Raw genomic sequence first — 22,434 nt, 5'->3', positions numbered from 1 at the left:
TATCAAAATAATGGCAAAATTAGCTAGGAATGTAACTTATGTTATTGTTTTGATATTTTATACAATTCATTATAAAAGGTGCTAAATTGCAAGTTTTATCATGATAGTAATTTTTGTTATTGATGTGTTATTTAGCATTATTCATGAATAACATATCAATGACAAGATTTGCTATGATTGTATATTTTGCTATTGATTTGCCATTTTAAGTTTTTCATAATAAAAGAAGAATGGCAAAACGAGATATGATGGCAAAACCAGTCATTATTTTGTCCTTTGTTTGCCATTAGCCTCTACCCGGGAAGGGCTGAACTGGGAGGGCTTCCGCCGTTCATATTTCAAACTATTTTGAGACCTCCGTGCTACCATACTATACGCGTCCTCTTTGATTCATGTACAGGATTCAAGACAGGATTGTGAGTGATATCGACTTCAAACTTCATGGACGATGAAAAATCGAGATTTTTTTCACCATCAGACTGGTTTTCTGTGAAACAAAGAAACACAGTCAGCCAAACTGAACTATTAACCATATTCCAATGTTTTTGTTCAGCCAGAGTGAACTGAGTGCAAAATACTGAGAAATTAAATATAATTTTATTAATGATTTCAATTAATTTGCATACATTCTTCATTTCTGATGGTTAATAAAGGCTTGTAAGTTACATGTGTGCGGAAAAGTTTCAAATAACCTTAGCTGTTGTTTATTTGTGAGTGGTTGAACTTTAACCTTAAATATCTCGGAATAAACTTTTTGGCTCTTAGTTCGGTTTAGCAGAACCCCGGCCAGTTAGTCTAAGGGGTGATACACAAATTATGTCACGCAAAATACGTCCTTTTTCAACCCCTCCTCCCCTCCCCTCTATGCCACGCTTTTTATATGGGACCTCACCACTGTTTGTATGGGTCGTCACGTTCTGCAAAACCTCACCCCCTCCCCTTCTAAAGCGTGACGTAATTTGTGCATGGCCCCTAATGGGGCGCTCAACGAGCTTGAAGTTTGTATAGGAAAACTTGGCCAAATGTATGCAGAAATCTTAAGCTTTTGATTTTTGCCGCTAGGTGGCGCTGTAAGCGTTCAATTAATAAACACATTGGTATTATTGTAGGTGACTATATGCCAAACAACTTTGTTGAAGACCCGTAAGTGATCCGTCAGTGAGGCGAAGCATTGGGATTTCATTATTGATATTCCTTTACATGTATTGGAAAAACGACAATAATGTTTCACCTCACTTTACCTAGAGTATAAATTTTTAACAGGCTTAGGATCACTTTGCGGTCTTCGATAAAGTTGTTTGGCATATCGTCACCTACAAGAATAGCTAAGGTTTTTAATTATTATTAATTGAACACTTGCAGCGCCACCTAGCGGCAAAAATCAAAAGCTTCAGATTTCTGCATACATTTGGCCAAGTTTTCCCATACAAACTTCATGCTCGTTGAGCGCCCCATTAGGGGCCATGCACAAATTACGTCACGCTTTAGGAGGGGAGGGGGTTTTGCAGAACGTGACGACCCATACAAACAGTGGTGAGGTCCCATACGCAAAGCGTGACATAGGGGAGAGGGGGGTTGAAGAAGGTCGCATTTTGCGTAACATAATTTGTGTATCACCCCTTAGACTAAATCGATTTCGCTCAAATGCTGAACGTAGCTTCTGGGAATCCAAACAATCGATGCAGGAGGTAAGGCTTAGCATTTTTTGAATTTTATGTTTTACCCTTCTTACACCCATAAGAAGGGTATAAATACCGCTTGGAAAACCGACTTTCGATCCGAGGCCCGCAGGGCCGAGTCACATATACCAATCAACTCAGCTCGACGAATTGAGCAAATGTCTGTATGTGCGTGTGTGTGTATGTGTGTGTGTGTGTGTGTATGTGTGTGTGTGTGTGTGTGTGTGTGTGTGTGTGTGTGTGTGTGTGTATGTATGTTACAAAAAAATGTCACTCACGGTTCTCAGCCATCTGTTGACCGATTTGAGTTCTCTTGGAAGCAAATGAAAGCTACTACATCCTAGTAGAACGCTATTGAATTTTATGTTGATTGGACGTTCGGTTACCAAGATATCTTTCAAAGAGTGCTAGGGAGTAGTACAACTTAATTATTTTAGATATTTTTGACAAAGTGTATCACCATAAATTTCTCAGCCGTCTATCAACCGATTTGGGTTCTTAAGGCCCCAAACGAAAGCTACTACATCCTAGTAGAACGCTATTGAATTTTTTTTTGATTGGACGTTCGGTTACCGAGATATCTTTCAAAGAGTGCTAGGGAGTAGTACAACTTAATTATTTTAGATATTTTTGACAAAGTGTATCACCATGAATTTCTCAGCCGTCTATCAACCGATTCGGGTTCTTAAGGCCCGAAACGAAAGCTACTGCACCCTAGAAGAACGCTTTTGAATTTCATTCCGATTGGACATTTTGTAACCGAGATATCTTTCGGGGAGTACTTTGGAGTAATACAACTTAACTTTTTAAGAGGTCTTTGACAAAATGCTTCATAATAAATGAATCAGCCGTGTGTCAATCGATTTGAGTTCTCTCAGCATCAAATGAAAGCTACAGCATCCAAGTAGTATGCTATTAAATTTCATGCCGTTTGGACATTTTTTTTCCGAGATATCTTTCCACGAGTACTAAGGAGTAATGAAATTTACGCTTTTGAGAGATTTTTGATAAAATGTATCATAATACATTTCTCAGCCGTTTGTCAACAGATTTTTTATGATCATATTTGGTTACACAAGTTAGTTATACATGAAAATGCAATTGCATCAAATACATAAAAGCTACTATCTCTTTGTAATATTTGAGCTTAATAAACAGTAGCAAAAATATCACGGAATGTATGTAGGAAAAGCCTTTTTTTATTTTATGATCAAATTTGGTTTCTCAAGGAGCTCTGCATGAAAATGCAATTGCATCAAATACATAAAAGCTACTATTGTAATATTTGAGCTTAATAAACAGTAGCAAAAATATCACGGAATGTATGTAGGAAAAGCCTTTTTACCCTTCTTACACCCATAAGAAGGGTATAAATACCGCTTGGAAAACCGACTTTCGATCCGAGGCCCGCAGGGCCGAGTCACATATACCAATCAACTCAGCTCGACGAATTGAGCAAATGTCTGTATGTGCGTGTGTGTATGTGTGTGTGTGTATGTGTGTGTGTGTGTGTGTGTGTATGTATGTTACAAAAAAATGTCACTCACGGTTCTCAGCCATCTGTTGACCGATTTGAGTTCTCTTGGAAGCAAATGAAAGCTACTACATCCTAGTAGAACGCTATTGAATTTTATTTTGATTGGACGTTCGGTTACCGAGATATCTTTCAAAGAGTTCTAGGGAGTAGTACAACTTAATTATTTTAGATATTTTTGACAAAGTGTATCACCATAAATTTCTCAGCCGTCTATCAACCGATTTGGGTTCTTAAGGCCCCAAACGAAAGCTACTACATCCTAGTAGAACGCTATTGATTTTTTTTTGATTGGACGTTCGGTTACCGAGATATCTTTCAAAGAGTGCTAGGGAGTAGTACAACTTAATTATTTTAGATATTTTTGACAAAGTGTATCACCATAAATTTCTCAGCCGTCTATCAACCGATTCGGGTTCTTAAGGCCCGAAACGAAAGCTACTGCACCCTAGAAGAACGCTTTTGAATTTCATTCCGATTGGACATTTTGTAACCGAGATATCTTTCGGGGAGTACTTTGGAGTAATACAACTTAACTTTTTAAGAGGTCTTTGACAAAATGCTTCATAATAAATGAATCAGCCGTGTGTCAATCGATTTGAGTTCTCTCAGCATCAAATAAAAGCTACAGCATCCAAGTAGTATGCTATTAAATTTCATGCCGTTTGGACATTTTGTTTCCGAGATATCTTTCCACGAGTACTAAGGAGTAATGAAATTTACGCTTTTGAGAGATTTTTGATAAAATGTATCATAATACATTTCTCAGCCGTTTGTCAACAGATTTTTTATGATCATATTTGGTTACACAAGTTAGTTATACATGAAAATGCAATTTCATCAAATACATAAAAGCTACTATCTCTTTGTAATATTTGAGCTTAATAAACAGTAGCAAAAATATCACGGAATGTATGTAGGAAAAGCCTTTTTACCCTTCTTACACCCATAAGAAGGGTATAAATATCGCTCGAAAAACCGACTTTCGATCCGAGGCCCGGAGGGCCGAGTCTCATATACCAATGAACTCAGCTCGACGAACTGAGCAAATGTCTGTATGTGTGTGTGTGTGTATGTGTGTATGTGTGTGTGTGTATGTGCGTTACAAAAAAAAGTCACGCACGTTTCTCAGCCGTCTGTCAACCGATTTGAGTTCTCTTGGAAGCAAATGAAAACTACTACATCCTAGTAGAACGCTATTGATTTTTTTTTCGATAGGACGTTTGGTTACCGAGATATCTCTCGAAGAGTACTTATGAGTCATACATCTAAACTTTTTAAGATTTTTGACCAAGTGTATCATAATAAATATTTTGGCCGTTTGTCGATCGATTTGGGTTCTCTTGGCACCAAATGAAAGCTACAGCATCCTAGTAGATCGCCCAGAAATTTTATTTTGATTGGACATTTGGTTACAGAGATATCTTTCGAAGAATTTTTAGGATTTATACAACTAAACCTTTTGAGATTTTTGACCAAGTGTATCATTATAAATATTCTGGCCGTCTGTCAACCGATTTCGGTTATCCTGGCACCAAATGAAAGCTACAACATTCTAGTAGAACCCTATACAATTTTATTAGGATTGGACATTTGGTTACCGAGATATCTTTCAAAGAGTTCTTGGGAGTAAGGTTAACTTTTTGAGAGATTTTTGACCAAGGGTACCATAATAAATATATCAGCTGTCTGTCAACCGATTTGGGTTCTCTAAGCACCGATTGAAAGCTACAATATCCTTGTACACATAAGGCCCTGAAATTTTATTTCGATTCGACATTTGATTACTGAGATATCTTATGAAGAGTATTTCAATCTGAGATGAATGCCCTCTAGGGTAAAATCTCAAAAAAAAAAGTATTTCAATAAATTCCTTTTTATTAATCTATTCACATACTTGTTATCTTGCATAAGTTTTTGACCAGTCTATGGGAAATTATTTTTCAATAAATAATGCTGACAAAGTGTATTGTTGTTTTCAATAAAATTATAAATAACAAATTACAAATACATGGAAATCTTATGAAAACCAACAATATGTTAAATGAAAGCTTTGAATTTATATATTGTGGGAAAAATGCAAGAACCGGACAGCGAAAATAACTAGCTAATACCAAAACTGATTAACTTAGTAGATATATCATTTTTGTCCTTTTTGCTCCATAACCATGAATACCAAGTACTTCGGAGATAATTTAATCGACTGATTAAGAGATATTAGACAAAGTATATCTCGCTGATTTTCTTATCCATTTGTAAATCGATTCAAGATATTTTGGCAGTTAACAAAAGATACAATATTCCAGAATATGTAAGCTATTTTTTAAAAATTTCACGCAAGATTCTAGAAGGTGTCTGGCATTTCTGGTAGTTTAGTCCATGGTCCATGATGCTATTTTGGAAACCAATTCACTAGATGCCAAATCCACAATATTTTCTAGAACTTTTGGTCCATCACACAAAATAAATATGTTAAATACAAATAATACAACAATAGTTTTAATAAGTGTAAGAAGGGTTCTGTTCACCATAGGTGGATTAAATCGGGTTTTTCTTATAAGTGTGGGTCACTCCAATACGCCCTTTTCAAATGTTAGTCTAGATAAATATTAGATTATGCAAAGTTGCTTCTTAAACAATTTTTTGAACTTCCATAAAGTTTCATTGGTTGGTGAGAGGCTGCTGAACCTATATATGGCCATGTTGGCACGAAACACGATGAAAAATATTCACTCAATGTAGACATGAAACAAGTTTTTGTTAGAAAAACTTTTTTCCCTTAAATATGTCACAGCAACATTGTTTGGAGAAAATGTAGGTAATTGAAATACCTTTTTCCAGAAAAAAAAAATCATCGATTTAAAAACATAGGGTTTTTTGTAATATCGATTTAAATTTTTAAAACCTTTATTTTTCAGTGTAGGAATTAATTTTGTATTTTTTGGATATTTTTCTAAAAAACTTCATGGAATTTCACGATAGTCCGCCATACAACACTTTTTTTGTAGGTCTTGTCATTTTTTGAGTTACATCGATTTGAAAAAAATCTATGAAAAAATTAGGCCCTCTTCAAATGTTACTCTTGAAAAATTTCGAAAAACAAAATATGCAAAGTTGCTTAGAAAGACCTATTGTTTATGCCCACAAAGTTTCGTTCGATTCTGAGTGGGTGCTGCCAACCGTTGGTCGAGTTGGCGCGAAATTCGTCAATATTGATTTCGTTTTGATTGTAACCGCACTCGGTTTTATATTCAAACGAAACTTTCTCTAGCCTAGCTTAGTTGAGCCTCACTTCGGTTCGGTCGTAAACATGACAACGTGTTTTGAATTTTTAATTAGTTCTTTAAATTTTGTTTGCCTCCACTCGTAGTTTGCTGTTTGTTCTCTACATTCATAGTTTCATAGTAAAGAGTAACTCTTACCATTCCACCAAGTGTACGTGTATCTACTGTTTTGAGCAAGCTGTGCTCGTTGAAATGAATAATTTGTCGCAGCTTGGAGCTCAAGTTACTCGCAAGTATGTATGTCGCTAGACTGTATGAAGTAAAGAGGAAATTGCTTTATCGCATCGGAATTTACACAGTTGTTAAGCTTAGTTCACACTTGTATAGTTTCAAACACAGCATCTGGGGTTTCACTTTAGTGACCAAATCCAATACACAGTCCCTAAAAGTTTTTCTCGGTAAACTTGCAGATTTGTAATATCCTCCGAATATCTATCATTCCAGCTGTTAGGGTGTGTAATCAATCGAGTAACTGCCACCCACCCGGCCCGAGAATGCCGACAGATGATGAACGGCGAATCATCCCGGATGTACCACGCGGTCCACTGTGCGAATACCGGAGCAGAGCCAAATTCAACTGGAAAGACTTCAAACTGGTTTTGGAAAATTCAACGCTAGCTCGAATAAAGGTATGAGGCATAGAATAGTTAAAACCGTTCTCTCAAAAGTCGTTCTTTTGAATATCTGTTATCCGTTATCGTTGTTCGTGAAATTTGTTTTCGTTTGAAAGTTTTTGGATGTTAACAGAAAAGGTCCCTATTTGTATAGAACTTACTAGTCCTATGCTAAAATTTATGAAAATATTAAAGAATAAAAAAAACTATTTGAAGCCGCAGTACTGGATTTTCCGGATTGTCAAGTTTGAGATTTTAAATTGTTCATGAGTATAAATATAAAAATAAGGATGGTTTGGATTTTAGATGGTTCAGACAGGAAACTATTAAAAAGCTAAATTATATACTTACATAAGTCTAAAAATTGAGTAGGTTGAAACTGATAGTATTTTAATCGCAAAGTTGTCTTTTTAGCATTCTTTCAAAAGAAAAAATGTTGAAGATCATATTTGCCTAAAAATGCAACTTTTCAACACACGTTCTAGTGGGAATTGAGCCATCGACTTCGTATTTTTTATACCGGCGCTTTATCAAACTAAGCCAAAGAGCAGGATTCAGTCAAGCAAAATCCGAGTCTTCACCATGTAACAGTACATTTCGCCAAATGGTCCTCCGCCATTACCCACTAGTTTTGAGCATTTGTTTCGATGAAACGTTTTGGAAATAGTATTTTCTCATCTTTTAAAATTAGTATTAACATTATCATATTTTATTTTCAGTATGATGTGTGGAGGAAACTGGAATCAGAACCCCTATTCACACCCGTTACCTCCACATTGACCGCAGATCAGCAAAAAGAACGAGCAGCAAAGCAGGTCAATCGAGTGGCAGATCTGGAACTGGCCCCAGCAGAAGTGTACTCCATGGACTACAAATACCGGGTGCGGTATCTGATGAGCATCAACGAAGCCCTGCACTCCGTATGTCCAAGCATGTCCGTTAAAATCGCCCTGGGAGTAGGACTTTTCACAAACTCTCTGCTGGCCATGGGAACCGAGCGACATTCAGCGGTCTACAACGCGGCGTGGAACCGGGAGATCATAACGTGCTTGGCCATCACCGAAGTCAGTCATGGAAGCAACACCAAACGGTGTCGCACAACCGCAACTTATGACCCCAAGACGCAGGAGTTCGTCATCAATACGCCGGACTTCGAGGCGGCTAAGTGCTGGATCGGTAATCTGGGAAAGACAGCATCGATAGCCCTGCTGTTTGCGCGGATGTACACCAGCGATGGGGATCACGGTCTCCAAGGGTTCCTTGTGCCCATTAGGGACCCTAAAACATTACAACCATATCCCGGCGTGATCGTTGGTGACATCGGCGAAAAGATCGGCCTGAACGGAATCGACAACGGGTTCGTCATGTTCAACAACTACCGGATACCGAGGGAAAATCTGCTGAACCGGACCGGCGACGTCACACCGGAAGGAGTTTACGAGTGCACGTTTACGGAACCGGGAAAAATTCTGGGCGCTGTGCTGGAATCGTTCTCTGCCGGACGTCTGGGTATCATGCAGGAATCGTCCAACACGCTATCGCATGCGGCGGTAATAGCAGCTCGGTACGCCGCAATTAGGAAGCAGTTTGGACCGGAGAGGGAAGGACCGGAACAGTCAATTATTGAGTATCAGTTGCACGTAAGTCATCTTGTTTCTTTACATTTCATCGAAGTTTTCTCAAGTTCCTCTTCCTTCCAGCAATGGAGAATCTTCCCGTACTTAGCTGCGGCGTGCATACTTAAGGTCTCCGTACACGCCCTCACCGACATCTACCTGGAAACGGTTCAAAAGTCCCAAGCGGAATCGAACGGTTTCGAGCTGCTGACGCAAATCGTTTCGGAGATCCATGCTCTGGTTTCCTCTTCGAAGCCGCTAGTCACGTGGACGGCACGGGATGCCATCCAGGAGTCTCGTGAGGCGTGTGGTGGTCACGGTTATCTGAAGGCGGCCAATTTGGGTGAACTGAGGAACAATCACGATCCCAGCTGTACTTACGAGGGTGATAACAACGTGTTGGGGCAGCAGGCATCTAACTGGTTGCTGAGGCAGTGGAAGGGAGCGAAGGTGGAGAGCCCCGTGGGAACGGCCAACTTTATAGAGCGGAGGGATGAAATTCTGAAGAATAGCTTTGAGGCCATCGTGAAGAGCGGCTGCAAGGTGGAGAGTCCGGAATGTAAGTACGAAAGGGCGACGAAAAATTCTTAGTCTGGTTTGCCCCTATAACTTAGACATCCAGAATTTGTTGCACCCGGAGTGTGAACCGAACATTTACTCTATAACTTGTTCCTTTTAGAATCTATGATTGATTCCGATATATTTCATTGTTAAGCCTTGGTTGGAACTGGATCGGCAGAGAATGAACAAGAAAATGTCAAAACAATTTCAGTGCAATCGAACCTGAGTCGGGATTCAGTTCCAACACAGGTAAATGTTGTTTAAGTTCAGTTCATTGAATCCGGCGATATACATAACAGTTCAATAATGGCAATCAAATGTATTTTAATCGAATTGCTCTAACTTCATGACCAAATTTTGGCCATTAGTAGAGGGTCTGTGTCATTTGGCATAAATTCATTTGGCATAAGGTCATTTGGTATAAGGTCACATGACATAAATACATTTGGCATAACGGTCATTTGGCATAATGGATACTTGGCATAATAAAGAAGGGTGCAATTCGATTAAGCCAAATGTCCATTATGCCAAATGACCATTATGCCAAATGTCTTTATGCCAAGTGACCTTATGCCAAATGACCTTATGCCAAATGACTTTATGCCAAATGTACCGCTCCCATTAGTAGACAAGTAGTTGATCCACATATTGTGAAAGTTTGAGCATTTTTGATGCACTTTACAAAAAGTTACACCTAGATAAACATTTATTACCTCACTAACACAACCGCTGACATGGGGAATTCTTTAGAGATGCCTTCAGGAATTCCTTCAGCAAATCATGCAAGGAATCCTCCAGGGATTCATACATGGATTCTTCCATAAATTCCTCCAGAAATTACTCCAGCAATATCTCAAAGATTTCCTCCAGGCAATCTTTCTAGGAATCCTAAAGAAATTTCTCCAAAGATTCCACACAAGATTTTTTTTTTCAGGAATTCCTCCAGACATTTCTCCAGAAAATCTTCCAGAGATTCTCTCAGGAATGGCTCTTCAAACTCCTCTAGGGATTTCTCTTGGAATTCGCCCAGGGATTTCTCCGTAAATTTTTCTAGGGAGTCCTCCAGGAATTCCTCCAAAAAATCATGCAGGGATTCTTTCAAGATTTTATCCAAGCAAACATCCAGAGATTCCTCCTGAAACTCCTCCAGATATTCGTCAAAAAAATTATCCAGGAATTCCCCCAAGGATTCCTTGAGGAAATCCTACAGACATTCCTTCGGGAAATCCTGCAAGCTTTCCTTCAGATATTTTCGCAAGGATTTCTTAAGAAAATCCAGCAGGAATATTTCCAAGAATCCCTTCAGAGATTCCAATTACTCCAGGGATTTCTTCAGGAGCTCCTACAGAGATTTCTTCGAAGATTCCGGCGGGGATTCATCCAGGTATTCACCCAGAGATTTCTCCAGGGATACTTTGGATATTTCTCGGAGGAACAGTTGGAGGCATTCTTGGAAGAATCTCTGGAGGAGCTCCTGGAGCAATTTATGCAGGAGTTCTTGAAGAAATCCTCGAAGGATTTCGTGGATATAACCCTGCAGGAATCCTTGGAACCCCTGGAACCCCTGGAAGAATATTCAAAGCAATACTTGGAGAAATTTTTGGAGGAATCCCTAGAGAATTTCCTGGAGAAATTCCTTGAAGAATTCATGAAGGAATCTCTTGAGAAAACGCTGGAGAAATTCCTGGTGGAATCTCGGAAGAAAGTCTTGTGAAACCCCTGATTTTCTGGACAAACCCTTGGAGAAATTCTTGGAGGAGTTTTTTGAGGAATTTTCTGGAGGAAACCCTGCGGCAATCCCTGATGAAGTTCCTGAAGGCATGCTAGGTGAAATTTATGTAGGAATCTCTAGAAGATTACCCTATAAATTCATATAAACGTCCCTAGAGGAATAATTGAGGGAATTTCTGGAGGAATCCTTTGATAGATCCCTGGATGAATTCTTGCTAAGCATCAAGATATTCGTGATGGGAAAGCATGAGATTGGCATGTTTTCATTGCATGCTCAAAATGTTCTAGAACAGGTACCTCCACGCCACATTTCGGTGTCCTCGGTTGACCCAATGATTCTTTTTTATCATCAATGTAATTTGTATGAAAATCATACAGTTACAGGGGATAGACAAAATGATCGGGACAGGCAAAATTTTCACTTTTCAAAAAATGTTCAACTAGCTGTAACTTTTCGTTAAGTGCATCAAATATTCCAAATTTTTACTGTAAGTTCATCAACTAGTTGTGTATCAGTGGTCAAAATTTGGGAAAGATCGGGCCATTTTCCACAAAGTTATAAAGATTCTTGAAAAAGGTAAAATTATCCGATAGTCAACTTTATATCTCCGGATTTAATAAACCGATTGCAATGAAATTTTGACCATACATGACTTTTATAATGAACTCAAGAAAAGTTCTGACTATATTTGAAATTTTCAACAAGAGAAAAAATTATAGCGATTTTATTTTTTTCACGATTTTTTAGCAAATTGGTCTATTTTAAATATGTATTCCATTACTTTTTCAAATTGTTGGCGGCTATGTTGTTACTTTCCTTCAAAACACGTTTATATATAAGTCAATTAGAGGGAAATTAAATGAACTATAATTTGCATCTTGAATTTTGAAACGATGTTGAAGTTTTTGATAATTTGGTTTTTTATTAGAAAAATAATCTTATCGTTATAATATTCTTCCGTGTTAAGAATTTCAAGTTAAGCCAACGGTTTTTCATAGCTCATTATATAAGTCATAAATGATTAAAATTTCATTGCATTCGGTTCATTGAATCCGGAGATATAACAGCTCAAATTTGGCTATCGGATAATTTTACCTTTTCCAAGAATTGTTATTACTTCGTGGAGAATGGCCCAATCTTTCCCAAATTTTGACCACTGATACACAACTAGTTGATGAACTTACAGTAAAAAATTGAGAATATTAGATGCACTTGACGAAAAGTTACAGCTAGTTGAACATTTTTTGAAAAGTGAAAATTTTGCCTGTCCCGATCATTTTGTCTATCCCCTGTAGACGTCAAATAATACTATGGTCGTGTGATGAAATTTTGCTCGATACTGAAAAAATGTAGGCTTAAAACATCCTTTATGCAATTCAGTATCATAATTTCTATGTTATACAACTCATTTTGATATCATAAAGACCAACTTTTCCGAACTGGTTCATTTTGCAACTGAAATGAGTTGCATAATGAAAAATAGTAGCATAATGTTCATAATGCAACTCATTTGCATAAAATGTTGTATGGAACACGTTGCAAAACTCGATTTTTTCAGCACTCTTCGTATTTATCCAACTCGGCAAGCCTCGTTAGATAAATGTACGACTCGTGCTGAAAAAGTCAACTTTTTGCAACTCGTAACATAAATAACTATTTTGGGTCTTACCGGAACCGGTTTCGGAATACCCGAAACTGGCCAATGCTCTCAAGTGCTGTTTATTGCGCTGCTGGTCAGGTTCTAGAAGAAAAAACACGGCATTTGAGCTGTTGAACCAAATCTCTTCACGGGATGAATGACCCATAAAAGGTTAAAATCCCTGGTAATAAACAAATAAACAAACAACCAAATCTCTTCATGCACGCAAACCTCTATGTCCTATGTCCTCTGTGGGTGGCACATGCCGGAAGCGGTTAGAAGTGCTCATGTCTCGGACTGCCCCGATTATATTACGGTCTAACTTATAACTTTCATTCAAGCTACAGAGAATAAAATATCAAAAATTTATGTTTGGGGCGTGTCAAAGTTATTGGTCAATTTTGACACCCACCCTAGTGCCGAATGTGTATTTTTTTTTTCTTAATGTAAAGTTAACTCTAGTTGACTTCTTGGAGCAGTTAATCTAGAAAACTCTGAAAAAAAATTCTAAAGAATTTCTTGATGAAGTTCCTGGGAAAAGTTCACGAGACAACTAATTAGGGATATTAAGACTAACCGATTAATTATAGCCGATTAATCGATACCGATAATCGACAAGACATAAATAAGCAGATTCGATTAGTGATCAATCGATTACTTGAATTTTTGCGACATCACAATACATGACGACTACCCAGACAACCAAAAATCGCATAAGGATGTACGCTGTACATCGTATAAAGTACTATTTTACTTACTATCGCATACATATACTACATATACGGCTGAGGGACAATTTTTATCGCATGTGATGTTATTTTTTGAACTTGTTGCGATGTATCTGGTAAAATCATATAAGAGTGCAAATTAACTTTAATAATGTATAACTACATCGTAGTAGACGATATTCTGATGTTTTATTGTGACGAACTTTACTTACTCGCAAAAGAGTTCGAGCGGACTCGCAAAGTGTCAATTGAATTCGCATAATTGCGTACTGCGATGATTATACGACTTCGCTTGGTCCTTTTTTTATTATGTCAGTCAAACTCGCCTTGGTGTACAAACTAAATCGCCTAGAAGTAAAAAATAACTCGTTACAATGTGCATACAAACTCGCATAAGCTAAAATTGTTAGCGTTGGTATATTGCGATGTAATATGTGATAACAATAAAAGAGGTGCTGCTGGAGTGCCAAAAAGCTACAAGAAAGTTAACAGTCATCATTATGGTTACAAAACAAGTTACAAAGGCATCATTTTTGTTTTGTTGACCTGATAACTGTGCGGGAAATCACGCTTCGTAATTTGTCCCCAGATAGCTTGTCAAACACGTACAGCGCAGGGAAACCAAGTGCATTCCAAGTTGGAATTTCCAACAAACACTGAGGTGAGTTAGAATGCAATTAGGCAATCCATGAGACAGATGCGATCAGTTGATTTATTTTATTTACCATGTATATTTGACATCCGACGATCGGGGTGACAGTTCAACACAAAGGAATTTGTTAAGCACCAACGACACTTGACGAAACTTTGTTAAGTAGTACTCACACTGTGTTTACATTTTTGGCTGTCACCCCCATCGCGAAAAGTCGTCATGGATTGCTTCATAAGTGGTGTTTGGTGTTAAGTGTGAAGTGTGGCTCGAAAATCCAAAGGTTCTTGGTTCGATACTGTGGTGACAAGAATTGTTTTTTTCGGTTATTATTAAGTCGCATAAGATGCTATATTACGTCGCAATAGTGCACACCGTTCATCGCATAAGATATCTCCTGAAGTCATGTAGCGATATTATTTTTCCGTCAATGCACGTATAGCGCCTCCACTTTTGTACGCATAAGGCACTTTTACTGCATCTTATGCGATGTAACTTTACCGCATAAAAGTACGTATAATATGAACATAAACTTCATTATACGTGCAAATTGGTTGCATGGGATTTTAAGCGCAATCGGTGCAATATCCAAAGAGAATTTCTAATGAATCTCTGCTGAAATCTCTGGAGAAACTTGTTCTAACGCTACTGCTGGGGCTCTGGCGACCTTTCAAAAGAATTTTTAACAAAACTTTAAAATTCTACAGAAAATGCTGAAGAAATTTTAGCAAATGAAAAGTGGCTGATGAAATTTTGGAATTAATTTACAATAGAATTCCTTATTGAACTTGAACATCTTTAGCGGAACAGCCAGACAGATGTTTAGCAAATTTCACCACAAATTACTTCTGCGCAATTTTCTCAAGGAATGGATTTTATCAGGAGTTCGACAAAAGTCATCCTAATGTCAGTAAGAAAAACACTTAACTCAAGTGAGTGTAGAATTAGCATTTAAGTTAAAATACATATGAATAAAAACTAAAAAAAAAATATCTCAAGTCAAGATATTAGGACTTGAATTCTTCAAAATAATCTGCCTTGAATTCTAACATGATTTTCCCTAGAAAATGTTGCAACAGTCTTCGTGTTCTTTGTTTTGAGTATGTCGTAAGCAGTGCCGGATTTAGAAAGGGGGGGGGGGGCAGGGGGCAGGGCCCCCCACAAAATTCCGCTTCACGAAATAAAAATGTGAATCCTGAAAAAATAATAGTGAAAGAAACTTCTCTTGATTTGAGCTTTGTCATTAGAACTTCAAATTACTGTCTACTGGCAAGATTAATGCATTATGTTGTGATTCTTTTGAGAAAGACTGCAACTATTTGTCCAGATATTTTTGAAATAATGAATTTGGTCTCCAAAACTTATTATCATTTGCTTTTTTTATGCAATTGCTTAAGAAAAATTAACGGAAATCTTGAAGAAAGTCTTCTAAAGAATTCCTACTATATTTGTTTGTTGTTTTGTCTAAGGCTTTTGGAAATATCTTAAACAATTTCTCATAGAGTTGGAGTAAAGGATTTTTTTCTCAAAACTTAAAAGTTTCTGTTTGGGTACTCTAGAGTTTTATTTTACTTAGACAGTTTTCGACTGACTCAAATTGTAGATCACCAAAACTGTTGAAATCTAGCATGAATTTTCGAAGAGTTTCTTATTATTTTGAAGATCGTCAGTACGCTGTTTTAAAGGATGAAAGATTCGCTGACTGAAGTGGCTGTCCATTAATTAAGTAAGGGTTTATGGGGGAGCGGGGGTTTGAGAAATCTTACGCGTCATATAACAATATACGGGTTCTCATACAAAACATCTTACAAGGGAGGGAGGGGATATCGAAAAATCGAGAAAATTCCCTTACGTAATAAATACACAGCTCCTAATTTTTGGAGACATTGGCTAAAAGCTCAGATATTTCCGCCAAAGATTTTTGAGACATTTAATTGTTTTTTTTTTTGAAAATAAAATCAGAAAATCTATCAGGAACTTATCATGGATTCCCTTTGAAATTTCATCAGCATTTTTTATAAAAAAAAAATACTCTTAAATTTATAAGTTTTGTGGAAAATGATTTTGGGAGACCGCCAGAACCTCTCCTAACAGTCGTATTAAAACATGTTTTTGTTAAGTGTTCATTCTTTATGGTGATCGAACAGCAGCTTCCCCAGATTGCAGCACTGATTTGTTAGAAGTTCTTTCTGGATTTCGCAAAAACGGCACCACCGATTGTGCTACAAATTTTACTAGAAATTTCTTGAAAATTTCACCTATGAATTCTTCTTGCAGTTTTTCTAGGAACTTTGACATGAATTTTAAGTAGGCATGGGATCAAATAAATAATTTTATTGGATATCAACATTTTCCTTAGTTCTGCTTATTGTTCTAGATTCATTTTTTTTTTTCACAACGACATTAAAATTTCTTAATGATATTTATTTGTAAGAATGCTTCATATTTTTTAGATTTTTTTATGAACAAAAAAATATATCCTCTAAAAAAAGGCCCCCACAACACTGTGGCCCCGGGCCCCCACATTTTTAAATCCGGCCCTTGTCGTAAGTTATCTGAGTAAAATCAAACTCAGGAGTTCCAAAAATACTTCAGAGTATTAAAAAAAATATCCCTCAATTTTTGTAAAAAAATCTGTGAAAATTTCTTCAAATTCTTCAAAAACCATCTCAAAAAAGAAAAAAAAAATCAGCAGGAGCTTTTTCTTCAACTTATAGTGTTTTGGAGATTCTTTAGAATTCAGTCGTAGATTTTCTTTAGGATTTCCGGTAATTTATCTTGGGCAATTGCACAAACAAAAACAAATATGTGTATAAGTTTTGGGTCAAAACATTAAAACTTCACAAATAGCTGCAGTAGTTGCAGTCTTACTTGAAGTAATCACAACATCACATAGATTTTGCCAGTAGACATAGTTACCGGGGCCCTGCTCCACCCTTAATCCGACCCTTATTACCTTCATTAATTCCTCCAGAGATTTCTCCAAGGTATTCTATAGAAATTCTTCTTGCGATTCATTCAGAGGTTTCTTCAAGGATTCCTTCAAACATTTTAGAGTACCAGCAGAAATTCCTACTAGAATTTCTCTAGGAATGCTTGCTAGGATTTCTCAAATAATTTTATTTTTTAATCTTGAGAGTTCTTTTAGAATTCCTAAAGGATTTCCTGCAGAAACCCTAGCAGTCATCCCTACTAGAATTGCTGGAGAAATCTATTTAGAAATTTTCTTAGAATTCCTCCAGGAATGTCTGATAAGATTCTGCTAGAAATTTCTGCTGTGATTCTTCTATTGAATTATCCAAGGATCTCAAGCAGGGGCGTACAATTTCGTTTCAATGATACACTTTCATGCAACATTTGAAAGAGTCACTTCAAGTGTTTCATACATTTTTCTAATGACTCGGTCGTTAAAAAAAACTTTTCCACTCATCGTAGCACTCGGTAGTCTCCCACCCGGTCGCATTGCTTGTGCTTCACCCGTCAGAGCATTAGTGTCTCACTGGTGCGCGCTAGTCTCTCAATGGTCACGGGCGCCGGTTAATTGGATTTAAGTGGTCGAATTCGTTATCCTCTTTCATAAAACATAATTATCATTCTATTGGCGTGCACCACTATTTAAAAATGTGGTTTAAATAGTGTTTTTAGCATGTTGAAGTATTTCAATGACTCATAAATGAAACGAAAATCCAAGTGTATCATCCCATGTTTCATACACACTTGTTTCTGTAGCAGCAACGAACGAGTGTGTTGCTGGGTGAGAGATGAAGCATCACAGCAGTCCGTTCGCATGGGAAACGATTTGCTACAGTCGTCGTACGTCATGTTTTCCTTTCGAAATTGCACGACCCTGCTCAAGGAATTCCTCTCAGAATACCTCCAAGAATTTTCACTGGAATTCCATCAGGAACTCCTACCAGGTTACTGAGGAACTGAAATTTTTTCTAGGACTTCTTCAGATTTTTTTTTTCAGAAATTCGTGCTAGAATATCTCAAATAACATCAGCAGAGATTTTTTCAGTTATTGTTCTTAGGAATCCACCAGGAATTCCTGGAGGAATTTTAAGTGGGTTTCCGGCAAGAATAACTTGGTAAATACTAAGAAAAGTTTCTAGAGGAATCCTTGTGGAAATCCCCGAAGAAATCAAAGCAGGAAATTTCGTAGAAATATTTATAGGAATCACACCAGAAATTTTAGTATGAAGGAATCTCAGCTGTAATTTCATAAAGAGTTCAAGCAAAACCGTCTGGAACAGTAGTATAATGACTCTAGGAATTCCTCTAAAATTCTTCTCGTGATTCCTACAAGAATTTCTCCAAAGGCTTCTTCAGGGAGTCTTTTTGGGATTTCTTGAATTGATATGCAGGTTTTGTTCTACTTGGAGCGTTATTTCATAAAAAAACATAAGAGCAGAAGAAGGTGAATTTCATCACAAATAGCAACTTTGTAGAACACTCGAAAATTCCCAAAAATCCATAGAAAAAGTTATATTACTTTTGGTTTGTCTGAATTTGATTTCGTAAAACGAAATATTCTGCACGAGTCGTCAGTTTAGATGTTAATTGACCAACTTATCTTTTGATTGCTTAAAAAATACTGCCATGCTTAATGGCTTGCAGTCAAAAAAGCTCAAAATCGCATATTTTGCCCTATAATTTAAGGTATAGCTCAAAATTGTGACGTGCTGGGGCAAATCTGAGCCCGGATTTGAAATTAGTGATCCAAAATCTATCAAAGACACATAAGTTTGCTCATGGGACAAAAAAAAGTTGCGCTGTGAAACCTTTAAGGGGTCGTCCATAAAAAATGCCACAACTCTTAAATGTTCGGCAAATTTTCCAACAATGCATTTTTCTGAAACTTTGCAGAAAACACCAATATCCTAGATTCATTTTGCTCCCTAGACGACTCTTGAAAAGAGATTTTTTCAAAAACGCCTCACTGCAGCATTATTAAAAAAACATTCGTTAAATTCAAAGTTCTTCCAAACACTCCGGTGGTTTTTCCGCCAACAATTTATTTGTTTTGGTATACGGAAGTGTAACTTTCCATTTTCATCTTTCTAGTCGTCACCCAATGTTACGAATGGCTGATGTGCTGGCTTCTGCAGTCCACCGTAGATCAGGTTCAGCTGTCCAGCGACAATGGCGCCGACAGGTTCAAAGCACGAAACGACTCCCAGGTGTACCGGGCGAGAGACTTGAGCCGAGCCTACGCCGAGTACTACGCACTTCTGAGCTTCAGGTGAGTTTCAGCATACATATTGTTTCTAGACCTTGTATAGAATTGACTCTATGGTTAACACCGTTTTTTTTTTCAGGTCGCGCTGCCAACGGGGTGACATCTCCGAGGAACTGAAACCAGTGCTGCACAACGTGCACTGCATCTATGGCATGTGGTGCATTGATCGTCACTTGGCCTCGTTCTACGCCGGAGGCTTCGCCTCCGGGCCACCTTTTGCAGATGCTATCCGCGCAACGCTGCTTCAGGCCTGTGGACAATTCAAGGATGCGGCAGTCTCGGTAGCGGACGCTCTCGCCCCGCCGGATTGGGTTCTTAATTCGGTGATTGCCAAATCGGACGGACGGTTGTACGAAAACCTACAGAATCAATTCATGACCAATCCGGGAGCGATGGAAAGGGCATCCTGGTGGAAGGACATCATACCGACTAAGATGAAGAGCAAGCTGTAAAAGGCTGACCAACCGTTTCTTTTATTTACGGGTTTATGAAAGCGAAAGCCGAATGTATGTGTGTACGTGTAATAGTGCAATCCAGTCAAAGTTGATGTAGTTTGGAATTATCGAAGATCTCGATTCCTTTCCCTGGAGCATGTGTCCCATTCACGAGGAAACTATCAGTGTATCCGAGAAGACTTACAATGTTGTACCTACCTTCACCACAACGGAAGGACACTTCCCGATCTATTCAACTATTTCATACACACCACCACCAATCCATCGTTGATTGCAGCGCAGGAAAAAAAACGGCTGAAAATCAAGCAAAAATGTGTCTTATCTATGAATCTTAGGTATTTATACGGTATAGAATGAAATTTAGGCAACAAAGTAGTAAAAACGAATCCCTTTCTATATACAACCCACGAAGAGGAAATCTTTACAACAACGTTAAACGTATTTTCTACACTATTGAATTTTCCATATTTTTACCGAATGTTACTGTTTCCCAGTCCCAACGATATCGAATCCAATTCTAAGAGGTCTGTTTCCACTTATCTGTTACTTTCTATGATATTTCATTACATCGATGAAATGCATGAGCTTAGTTCTGTTAATACATCGAATGAATTAATGTCAACAACTTACATGATATTGCTGTATAATGAGTGTTCTGTTTCTGCCGATTATTATACTTATGCCGAATTAAGATGTTCTATTTTTTAGTTTTTATTGCATATTTTATTAGGTGTTACTTGTCTCCTTCGTGTGAAACGGTAAAGACGAAGCATGAGACAAACATAAACTCACCCTGGTGTAAACTTTTGGAAACAAAACAAGAAAATATCTTCTAAGTGAGCATTTACAGTGACCGAAGTAAAAATCCATAATGTGAGCCATGTCATTGGTAGACCTTGTATTTTAGTCCGAAAGCCATGGAATTTAATATCTTATGAATGTAAATTTAATATATTGTAATATATTTCATAGCGTTAATAGCACCGAATAGGTTTGAGAGGAATCTTTACAGCATTTTTCATAAATATTTTACTTTCATGTTTCAGTTTTAGACTTTGGTTAAATTTACCAATAAATAAAAAAAAAAAATAACAACACCATACTTCAGTCTGATTGAACTATCGTTAACTATTGGGTGAATTCAAATATCGTTTGTTGAATTCAACCAAAATGCCGTTTGTGCCAAAATAAACATTGAAATCAAGTTAAAACAAGCTAAAATCGTTTGTAATTACTAACTTTTTCCGTGTGGTATAAATATTTCCATAGGCCTATAGGCGGTTTTTAAATAAGTATAATTTAAAATGTTTGTACATAGGTTCTTCGAACCAATAAAGCAGGACAATGTTATGAATACCTTGAAGTGATCTTTAAAACTCTTGGATGATTTGCTGATTTCATCTGTGATATTTCTTAATAAACTTTTCAGAGTTTCAAGAAAAAAAAACATATTTCATTATTGCAGAAAGTTTTATTTTTATCTTTTTTTCCTTTCTGGTACACCAAAGTGTACTGAAAGGCTATATGTTCACTCAAAAAAAAACAATTTTCGATAGAAGTCTCGGAGGGTCGAGTCACATATATGTACCAATCAACTCAGTTCGACGAATTGAGATGATGTCTGTATGTGTGTATGTGAGTCTCCAGATAGCCTAGTGGTTAAGGCTATGGATCGCCAATCCGGAGACGGCGGGTTCGATTCTCGTTCCGGTCGGGAAAATTTTCTCGACTCCCTGGGCATAGTGTATCATTGTACTTGCCACACAATGTACAAATTCATGCAATGGCAGGCAAAGAAAGCCCTTCAATTATTAACTGTAGAAATGCTCTAAGAACACTAAGTTAAAGAGAGGCAGGTCAAGTTCCAACGCGACCGTCGAGCTATTAATAACAAGAATGAGTGTATATATGTACAGGGGACAGACAAAATGATCGGGACAGGCAAAATATTTACTTCTCAAAAACGATCAACTTTTCGCAAAATTCATCGAATATTCTCAAATGTTGGCTGTAAGTTGATCAACTATTTGTGTATCAGTGATCCACATTTGGATTAGGTCGAGCTATTCTTTACGAAGTTGGAAATATTTTAGAAAAAGTTGTAACTATCCTATAGAAAACTTTGAGCTGTATAATTAGTTGATCAACTTATAGTATAAATTAGACACTGCTTGATGCACTTTTGAAAAGTTAAAGCTCTTGAACCGACTTTTCGAACCCTCTAAGCAGAATACCCTCTTCGAATGAGTGTAATCAGTTTTATACCTTTTAATTCCGCCCTCTTTTGCTTATCCTTTCACAGATAGGCGTATTCAGACTACCACTTGTAATCTTCCTCAATGTCAGTTATCCACTCGTGAAATTTTGCCTGTCCCGATCATTTTGTCTGATCCCCTGTCTGTATGTATGTGCGTATGTATGTCTGTGTACAAAAAAGGTCGCTCTCTTTTAGGACACTTTCCATTGACCGATTTTACGGATTTTAGCTCGAATCAAACTGAAATTTTATCGCCTTGTTGATCCTGATCGGTCAAGGCCATTTTAGTGATCCGGACCAGCGCTGATGAATTGAACCAAATCCTATCAAGCCACTATGGACCAGAAATCGCGACGAAAGTAAAAAAAAAATGTTTTCCCAAGATCAATCAATTTACATATATGTACAATTGTTTGGGCTATGTTTGATTGTATACCGACTGAATTT

The 22,434-nt window shown here is 37.4% G+C and overlaps 1 protein-coding gene across 3 annotated transcripts in view; it reads left to right on the top strand.

Annotated features, from left to right (window-relative positions):
• The window catches only part of LOC109420686 (peroxisomal acyl-coenzyme A oxidase 3), a 60,911-nt gene extending 40,295 nt beyond the window's left edge, over nt 1–20,616 (top strand). For all 3 annotated transcript variants that reach the window (XM_029853015.2, XM_029853016.2, XM_062850249.1), the window contains exons 2-6: nt 6,942–7,126; nt 7,831–8,751; nt 8,812–9,286; nt 19,101–19,278; nt 19,355–20,616. In XM_029853015.2, coding sequence (XP_029708875.2) covers nt 6,992–7,126; nt 7,831–8,751; nt 8,812–9,286; nt 19,101–19,278; nt 19,355–19,727 — 2,082 coding nt within the window. In that variant the 5' untranslated portion in view covers nt 6,942–6,991 and the 3' untranslated portion in view covers nt 19,728–20,616. The remainder of the gene's footprint in view (nt 1–6,941; nt 7,127–7,830; nt 8,752–8,811; nt 9,287–19,100; nt 19,279–19,354) is intronic.
• The last annotated feature ends 1,818 nt before the right edge of the window (nt 20,617–22,434 follow it).

This window comes from Aedes albopictus, chromosome 2 (genome assembly GCF_035046485.1).
Source record: "Aedes albopictus strain Foshan chromosome 2, AalbF5, whole genome shotgun sequence".
Lineage (NCBI taxonomy): Eukaryota > Metazoa > Arthropoda > Insecta > Diptera > Culicidae > Aedes > Aedes albopictus.
Note: the sequence above shows the minus strand (reverse complement) of the source record. Positions and strands in the feature narration are given on the sequence as shown.